The following is a 10,052-nucleotide window of genomic DNA, read 5'->3' as shown; positions in this document are numbered from 1 at the left end:
CTTCCAATGAATCACATTCACTTACTTGAAGCTCCTCTAAGTTGGATAGCGCTTGCACCGAATTTAGAGGCAGTAGCACATCGGATAAAAAGTCACATTTATGTACTCGTAAATTTCTCAAATTACCAAACACTCCAGGTTGAACATGGCTGTACCACAATTCTCTTAACTCAGGATACTGAGATAGCTCTAAATGCTTATAACTATTGAATGCCACCTGCAAAATTTCAGGTGCAGGGTTAGTAAAAAGAAATAAAGGGCTTTAATAGAGCAAACTAAACATAAACATTTGGCTTTTCCAATGGTTTGTCCATAAAATTTTGTCATTATAAGTTAGAAAAAGTTTGTAATTATGTAGAGAATGATCTTTTTCCACTTATGTTTATCAGAAATTTTTGGGTCAAATCAAACATACCATATCCACGAACATCTTGTTTATTGTTCTGTTTAGGTCACCTTCCCAATACATCTTTTCATCTTCTTCCTTTGATTATATTTGTCGAAGCATTGGGGTACTTGTGCTTTTCTTAGAGAAGATGTTCATTCTTGGGCACTGCTTAACAACAACATTCACTAGTGATGGAAGGTTCAACACACAGTTACTAGAGCAGAACCTCTTGATCATTGGCAGACACTCAAGCTCCAAAATTTGTAAGCTGCTAAATGCAATTTCATCTTCAGACCCCTCCCTCTCTTCTGCCACCACAACTTGGTCAAGTGAATCGCAGTTCCTTATTTTCATTGTTGTTAATTTGACCAGACTTCTTGCAGTTGATGAGGTCATTAAGTGAATCAATCCGTTGCAATTTTCCACCCCAAAATATGTCAAGTGTCTAAAAGTTACAGAGGAAGGCACTAGGTGTTTCAAATTGGAACATTGATCCACGTCTAAGTATTCAAGCTCTTCAAGAACTGGGTCTATTTGAGCTCTTTCTTTACCGATATGCTGGAGATGATATAATTGATTGAGTGTCAATGATTTAATTCGTGTTCCGATCTTAAATTTTCCTTTGTCCTGTATAGGTATTTCTTCTTGGAATATCTCCCCAAAAGAACTACATTCAACAAGTAGCTCATTGAGAGTGGTTATGTTTTGGAGAAACCAATAGGGAAAAGTAGCACGCTCATCTTCAAAATTTGCCAGATAAAGAATTTTGAGTTTGCTGAAGTGTTTTCTTGCAAGTTGTCCTTGTAATATTATGCTTGCATCCTCACTATTTAAGGTCAACTTCTCCAAGTTGCAAATCACCTATATGTAACACGGGTGAAAAGCATGTGTCAAATATTTTGTATATGGCAACATAAACAGGTATAAGAGTGAGGTAGGAAACAAGTGATGAATAGACTGCATAATCAAACCTGTTTAATTTTTTTAATATAGAAAAATATTATGAAAAAAATGCATGCATCGAGATATTTATGGTATCTAAATAACTTAAGATTTTTCCCTTCTATACCTCTTCAAGTGCAAAAAGAGGCTGCTGCATTGAGATTTGCTGTTTATTATCATAAACTCTATCTCGGGCTCTTGTACTTTGTGTCATGAAGAGCTTCAATTTCAAACATGTGCGGACATCTAGTGCCCTTAATAATGGACATAGTAAACTATGTTTTCCAGCATAAAGTCCCTCAAGTTCCGATAAACTCCAAAACACCAAAGAGGTCAAGTGATTAAACTCAAATTTGACTGGACTGTCCATGGGGATCACTTCGTTGCTTGAAACAATATGTTTCATCCTCCCTGAATATTTTATGGTAATACGTTCAAGTTGAGTAGCTTGCATTGAGATGGAGAACGGAAAAAGGTATTCCAAGTTCCCACAGTATTCAACACGCACAAGTTGCAAATTAAGGAAACGAAGGTTTGCTTCAGCATCTCTACTCCAAATCTGTTTCAGCTTTGGCAAGCCAAATAGATGGAGTTTCTTCAATTGTGAGACTTGTTGTGTAGCTGTTTCGTCTTCATTATGGATTCCTTTGGCGGTTGATTCGAATATCTCTTCCACTGAACCGCAACTGCTGACCGTCAAAGTCTCAAGGCTTCCAAACGTTCCCTGCATATCAGATGGGAAAATATTCACAAGTTTCCCACAATTGCTTACCTCCAGACTCTTCAACTTATCAAATTGAAAGTGCCATATTTTCTTCAAGCTTTCCATGTCTTTAACTACCATGGTCTCCAACTTTGTGAACCGGACCTATGATACAAAGCACAGTTTACAAATCCAAAAGAACCAACATTTAATATGAGAGATATTGAATAGAAGCACACAAGCGCAAACGTTTGATGTTGTGGTGTAAACATTTATTTCAAATCTAATCTTAATACCTCTTGTGTTGCAAGGCTATCTGGAGCAATGATTTCCTCCATCATATCACATTTACTTATTTCAAGGTGTTTGAGTTTTGAAAGACTTCCAACCACAAAAGATGAGCATAAATGCTTGAGGCCTCTGCAATCCTCAACAATCAAGTTAGTCAAATTCTGAATACAATTGGCTGCAGAAAGGTGATGATCATCCCAAATTTTTTCCAGATTGATTGAACTCAACTTCAGGGTCTCCAAGCTAGAGAAACTAACCTGTGATTGAAAAAATATGTTACTTTCAACTTGGTAAATTGAAAAAAAAAAAAAAAGAGAGGGAAAGATGACAACTTGATCGACACTGAGAGAGCCATTGATAATTTGGTCTCATGAATTTAATAAATTATATATAAGTGTCAAAGAATTTGGGTGCAATTTTTATGACTTATAGGCCTTTGGCCGTGGACAGGATGGCAAATAATTAATATTTCAATAATATTTTATTATAATACTATTATTATAATAATATTTCCCGATAACAATTTACAAGTCTATGTCTGCTATTTGCAAATAGAACTTCGCATCAATTCACCACCAAACTAATTTTTATTTTCATATTCAAATTTTACGAATCCATCGAAAGCTTTTTCTCACCTATTCTACAAATTATTTCTTCACATTTTATTACTCTTTTCTTTTTAAACTCTTTTCTATTTTCACCTCATAAATTGCTTGTAAGATTTTTAAAGTTTTCATTATTTACAAAAAAAATTTCTAAAATTTATAAGTTAAACTTTAAAATTTGTATTTTTATAGGTTTTTCAAATGTTGCAAATTGATTTTTTTTTTTCGAATTGAAAAAATTTTCACCCCATAAGAATTAATTTTAACAAGTGGTATATTACAATGGATTTGTAAAAATTTATTATGTAAACATCTTCTAAAAAGTAAATGTGTTTGTACAAAACTATCATTTAGACAATTTAGACAAGTAGGAAAATGCATTTGTTAAACAAGCTTGAAGATCATGCCAGCCAAGACAACGCTTGAGTATTATTAGATTACTGTGACACGAATATAGTATTATAAATCTAAATTAAATAACCCAACATAATAAGAAGTTTTCTTTAAAAATAAAAACAAAAACTGTATATCTATATATAAAAAATGTACAGGTTTAGATGATCTCGGAGAAAAGTTAGTTGTTGAGTTTTGTAATTACAAAAATTTCAATTGCAGTTCAAAGGAGAACTGATCAATTGTAATATGAAATGAATTGGGAAGCAATTTATGAGTTAAAAATAACAACCCAAGAATTGTAAAATTTACGGATATAGCTTGCAAAAAAAAGAAGAGACCAAATTTTAAATGGATTTATAAAATTTGAAGAACGTGTGAGAAAAGACATAAGTTGTAAATAATGCATGACTTGTAAATAGTGCATATGGGCTTGTAAATTGTTACAAGAAAATATTATTAAAATAATCATCATATTTAAATTAATTATTAATAAAATATTAATGATAATTTTTTAATGCCCTGCTGGTTCTAGTTCTTACCAGCTCGTCACCCATCAATAGTGCTCAAAGGTCGAAGGTTTAGAATAGCATTTTAGATATTTTGCATGTGTTAAAAATTGATACTAGAGATTCTTAGGACTTGTCTATAATTTATCTAACAAATTTGTTAGGACAAAATTATGATTTTCTCTAAAAATATAATTTATCCAGAGGGAGTACCTCATTACATTAATAATTTGACATTCTACTTCTAGATAAATATATATATTAAAAAATACCATACATGATCATTGTGATAGTTACTTGTGATTCAGTCATTTGATCTAAATTGTAAATAACAAAATTATAAATCGAATGAAAAAGAAACATACCTTAGTGCCATTAAATAATAATGTGGCTGTCATAAAAGATGTCGATTCATTTGAGCAAAAATCATGGATGACTGGCAAATGACAAAGACTCAAGGAGCGCAGTGAATGAAACTCAATCTTCTCATCACTACTTATTCCGCTATCATCATTTTCAATTAACACAATCCTCTTCATTGAACTGCATTCCAAAACTTGGAGCTCAACAAGTTGAGAAAGAGCTTTCTCCATCAAAACAGAAAAGAGATATACCAGTTGGTCACAACTTTTGACTTTAATGATTGTGAGTTTGCCAAAGGAATTAACAGGAAGTGGACCATGACATATCTTCGCTAAGTTATTGAGATTGTGAAGTATTAGTGTCTCCAATTTTGGAAACAAAACATGAGTTTCATTCCACTCTGTTGTGTTGATGATATGCTGAAGCTGGCCATTATTTTGGATATGGAGATACTTTAGTAGAGGAAATCCTTCTCCATTCAAATCAAAAAGCACGTCTAAAATTCCATTGACTTCATCTAAGTACAAATCTTCCACTTGTTTAATCAATGCTTTAATCCCATGCTCCGAATGAATGCTAGTATCAAGCTTTAGCTTTAGCAACCTTAAGGCTCTTTTGTTCCTTGACCATTCCCATTTATCCCCAATGACAATCTTGTATCTCTCTAACTTTTCAAACATCATGTCCCTCAGCAGCATCCAAGCCTCAGGAATTTGAATTTCTAAAGTAGTCAGGCTTGTTAAACGCCCAAGCTCAGCAAGACTAGCACTTTTGTTTTGCGTAGTTGAACTTTCCTCCTCCCACTTAATTGAGGCATTGCCCATATAAAGTTCCTCTATTTTAGTCAACTTGGACAAAGTGTTGGATGGGATGATCTTAATTCTAGACTTTGTCATATCCAACATTTTTATACGAGTCAGTTGTCCTATTTCACTCGGGAACTCCACTATGTATGAACCCCAAAAACTAAGAATTTCTAAATTTGTCAAGTCACCTATTCCGGCCATATTTTTCAAAGTGCATTGATCCAAACACAATGTTTTAAGCTTGGTCAAGAAAAGAAGAGATATAGGCAGTGTAGGTATTATCAAGCCTGTCAAATCTAATGCTTCAAGGCTTTCCATTCCCTCAAAAAAAGAGTCTGGAATTTTCAAAGTGCAACTCTCATTGAAACTTAAGAAGAAAAATTTCAAATTAGGACAGTCTAACTTTTGAGGAAGCTCTTGGATAAAACAATCGCTTAAGATTATCTGAGTACACCTTTCAAGAAATCTCTTGCTTGGCCAATCTTGCATCCTATCATTTCTCAATGCGAAAACATGTTCACTCTTACGAGCAATTGAAACAGCTATTTCACAAACAATGTCATGCATTTCGATCTCATCGGTGTTGTTTGCATCATTCTCAAGCAACAAACAAGATGCCTTCAAGTCATCAATTATTCGGTACAGTCGATTTCTTGCATCTCTAATGGTATCTATGTGTTTCAGAGCCCCCAAACCAAATAATAATTTTAACAAGTAACTAACCCACGTGGACGGTCCACAGGTAGCACACAGCAAGAATACTTTCTTCATTTCATCATCTTCCAGGCGATTGTAAGTAAATTCAAAGCCTGAAAAAACAGTCCCATACATGTCCCCATTATCAACTCTCTTTAAGTTGTTCAAGGCATCTGTCCAATAATGAATATTTTTATTAAATTTTAGTGCCTTTGCAGTTGAGACTATCATAACAGGCAAACCTGCACATCTTTCAACCACTTGGGTTGCTATGTTTTGCAAATCAGCATCTTTAATTGCATCACCAACCATCTCTTCAAACAAACTCCATGATTCTGCATTATCTAATGCTTTTATAAGAAAGTTACTTTGAGTCTCATTCTTCTGTAAAATATCTAACCGTCTAGAAGTCAACAATAATTTGCAACCCTGATAAGTTTCATTCTTCTGTGAAATATCTAAACGTTTAGAAGTGAATGATAATTTTCCATCTTTAAGATCTTGCTCAGATGGAATTCCCAACTTGTCCAAATCTATTTTCTCCCACAAGTCATCTAGTATGACAAGGACATTTTTCTCCATTTTTATCCTTGCAAAAAGGCGGTCAGCTCTTCCAATTGAAGTCTTCTCATCCAAGTGGAAGCCCAATTGATATGCAATCTCATCTTGAACTCTATCAACATCCAACGCTTGGGATATAGTTGCAATGGCCACCATATCAAACAGCTTTCTATCCTTAACATGCTTGGCAACTTCTTTAGCTGGAGTGGTCTTCCCCACTCCACCCCACCCATAAATGCCAACTTTGCTTATTTTGGGGTCAGCTAGAGACAACATAACCTCCTCCTTCACTGAGTTTCTTGAGTCAAGCTTTTCACTACCTCGAGTTGCAAAAATTAAGTTTCCCATGCTAGAACCGGGAACATACCCAACTCCACCATCAAACTTCCCCTCGTCCTTCAGTTCAGAAATGGTGAATGTCATTTTCTTCGCTTTTCTACCAAGATGATGTCGTGACATCAAATTAGGAAAAGACCATTTCCAGCACCGTACACTAGCACGAGGTTGATCTTCACGAAGTTTCTGTACTTCTTCCAAGGTATCGTCAACTCTGTTTTGCCAACTTTGTACTTCATCTTCAATCTCTCTTCCGTTCCTTCTTTCTGCTTCAACATCATGCTCGACGCGAACTTTTCTTTCTTTCAACTCCTCAATTTTCTTCTCTAGCTCCTTAAAGTTCCCTTTGTAAAATAATAAATATTCCACTTGCCTTCCAATGGGCATAACAGTTAACTCTGCTATTTTTCCAACAATAGCAGCGAGAACCTCCATTCTTACTTCCTGGACAAAACGATAAGAAATTTAAAGCTTCGCTAAACAGGGGTCACAGTTATAATAACGACTCCCCGAAGAAAATGACGGAAAAGGGACGCATACATAAGCCACGCCCACGCATGCAATTGCTTGGCTTTAACTAATAAAAGGCAGTATGATCAGTAGTAAATTCGAAATAGCTCTCAAATTCAAATTCGAGTTATTAATTCTAGCTTCGAAGGGTTCAATGAATCTGGGTATTATTCTTCTTCTTCTTCTTTTTTTCCCCCAACAACGAATCTGCGTATTATTCATGTGAGTATTTGTCTCTGCTTTCGTCTTGTCTTCCCCAGGAATACGGGGCTTCACTTTGCTCAGTTTAATGAAAGCCTTCCTTTTTCTTGTTCCTCTTTTTTTCACTAAGAATATATTTTCTCACTACAGACAATCTCATGTGAGATACTGCCTTTCGTAATAGGAATTTAAATATTAGTAAACCACGTTATTGGAAACTAACCCTTTCTATGAAATTCAACTTTGTTGGTTAATTTTTTTTCAATTGATTATGAATTTTATAAATGATTAGCCCCAATTTTTCCATTGGTTTTGGTCTGATGGAACCATAATTATACAATTAGACAACAGTTGTTTTGAACCTAAGCATTAACCCACACAGAATTAGTGAAAAGTTTGAAAAGGGCTTAGACTCCCCAGCACATAGGCCTAAATAATTGACCCAAAATAATGTTGGGCCTAAACGAGGTTTTACATTTCAAACGGGCCGTTGAACCAACAATCAATACACTCCTTCAAACATCAATGACGCAACCGCAAGCGTATCACTGTTGGACTGGTTATGATCAATTTACTGTGTCTTAATTTTATATCATTATAGGTGACATTTGGTATAATGTTACTTCACAATATTAAATTTATATGAAGATATTAATCATAGGTTTTCAAAATCATTCTAAGCCTTTTTAGGATTCAAGAGCACATTCATATATATATATATATATATATATCACAACTCATTAGGCACTTTTAAAAAGATAAAGTTTGAAAAAAAAATGTAACAAATAATTAGAAGTACAAAGATTAGACATCTGTGCTTATATTTAGGGGGGGAAAAAGCCCAAGATTTAAAAAGAAAAAAGATAAAATTCATCAAAGATAAAAGAAAAGGGGGTAGAAATAAAGTAGAAAAAGACCAAGAGCCAAGTATAAGTTCTATATCAAGATGTCGAGGTTAAAATAAAGTTGGTAATTTAGGCCGAGCTAGCCAACCTAAATAAGCCTTAAAAACTTGTGTTTTTCTTAAAATTGGTTTTTCCAAGCTAGCTCCAAGAAATTTGTCAGGTTCAAACTAAACCCGAATACACAAATGCAATTGTTTTTTGCATTATAAAACGTAAATACTTCACTTGATGAGCATCCCCAAATGAAGGTTGAGGTGATAAGTAGAGGTATTTCAGGATGTGAGGAACTATTTAGCGTCTTTGGCAGGTAGAAGCATTTTAGGATGTGAGGAACTATCTAGAGCGTGTTTGGTATGCGTTTGGAAGGTGAACGTACATTGAACAATGTGAAACGTAAGTTAGAAAGAAATTTAAAGATCAGAGATGTTTGGATAGGGTAAATGAGCTTATCCTCTAAACTGACTTATTTTCGAAAGCTCCATAGAGTAGCTTCTACCTTCTACACCGCAAGTCAATATGGTCCGCATGGTTACTTTTACTTTTTAGCCGGAGAGAGTGCTTTCTAGCCTTTTAACATAAAATATTAATACAATAATTTGAAGAAATTAAAAAAACTAAATAAATTACTTAATTATATCATATATTATATAAATCTTTCTAAAATACTTATGTGTATCATGAGATTACATATTAGTTTATAAATCATGCAAATTAATTTAAAAAAAGATAAATATACATATTTTAAAGTAATTTACTTAACTTCGTTAATCTTCTCAAATTAATTATATATATTTAATTATCTACAATGTATTTTCAAAAATTTTTCACTAACCACTATTTTTATTTTATAATTATAATTTTAATGATTCCTTTTTACAATTATCATATCAATATCATGTAATATAAAATATTACTATTTAATAAAGTTTATATACTTTTTAGCTATTTTATATCTAAACTTACTTTTCTATTAATCATTCATACAAGTTTTAGTTTTTTTCAACTGAATGTTTATAAATGTCAATCTGACTCTAATTTAATTTAGATTTACAAAAATCAGTTAAAATAAAAATCAGTTTTACCACTGTCAATCTAAATACATTCTTAAAGGTTTTTTTTCCATAATTTATTAATAATAAATGCCCTGGGTTTTTTTAGCTTTTCTTGTTTTTCGTATCCTTCCCATCAGTCATTTACAATTGGAGACAAGTCTCCAGGGAGGACGGAGAGCACGGGGCATGCGGAAACGACTGAGGTGTCACTATTCCCATAAAAAGTGTCCAGGTGTCAATGGCAGAGTTAAAAGAAAAGTTAATTTAAGTGAGATTGCATCATCTTTAAGGGGTGTTTGGATAAAAACCAAACCATGGTTTCAGAAGTGCTTTTACGGATTACGAAGTAAATATGTGGATGAAGTTACCTCTTTTTGCGAAAAAGTGATTCTGAAATCGTGGTTTTGGTTTTGCCAAACACCCCCTTATTCTACAATGCGCCAAGTAGCACTTGCACTTCCAGTTTAAAATATAAGAGCTTCATTTTAATTTTTTAATAAGATAATATTTATTTTTCTCTAAACATCTAATGATTACAATTTTACTCCTCATATATATTTTTAATTTATTTATTATATTATTTATTTATTTATTAATAAGGACATTTTTAAAAAAGGGAAAAAGACAGAAAAATGCACCTTTAACTTCAAAAGCCCAAAAACATCCGCCCAATTCCACAAATCCCATTTTGGTACCATGAGACCAAATTGGGATTATTATGTGAAAGGAAAAGACCACATTGCCCTTCATTTTAAATATTATTTTTAAAATATCACAGCCCCTACTGGCCG

General features: G+C 33.4%; 1 protein-coding gene across 1 annotated transcript; it reads right to left on the bottom strand.

Moving 5' to 3' along the window:
• Positions 1–490: 490 nt before the first annotated feature.
• LOC114745195 (disease resistance protein At4g27190-like) lies at positions 491–7,028 on the bottom strand. Its single transcript, XM_028933345.1, has 4 exons — positions 4,197–7,028; positions 2,330–2,581; positions 1,458–2,198; positions 491–1,249 (listed from the first exon to the last, which is right to left on the bottom strand). The coding sequence occupies exons 1-4, from the start codon at positions 7,026–7,028 to the stop codon at positions 491–493; spliced, it is 4,584 nt and encodes a 1,527-aa protein (XP_028789178.1).
• Between the last annotated feature and the right edge of the window lie 3,024 nt (positions 7,029–10,052).

The sequence above is a fragment of the Neltuma alba genome, unplaced genomic scaffold, assembly GCF_004799145.2.
Source record: "Neltuma alba isolate B1F8T4 unplaced genomic scaffold, ASM479914v2 tig00004558_pilon, whole genome shotgun sequence".
Classification (NCBI taxonomy): domain Eukaryota; kingdom Viridiplantae; phylum Streptophyta; class Magnoliopsida; order Fabales; family Fabaceae; genus Neltuma; species Neltuma alba.
This window is presented reverse-complemented; position numbering and strand designations above follow the sequence as displayed.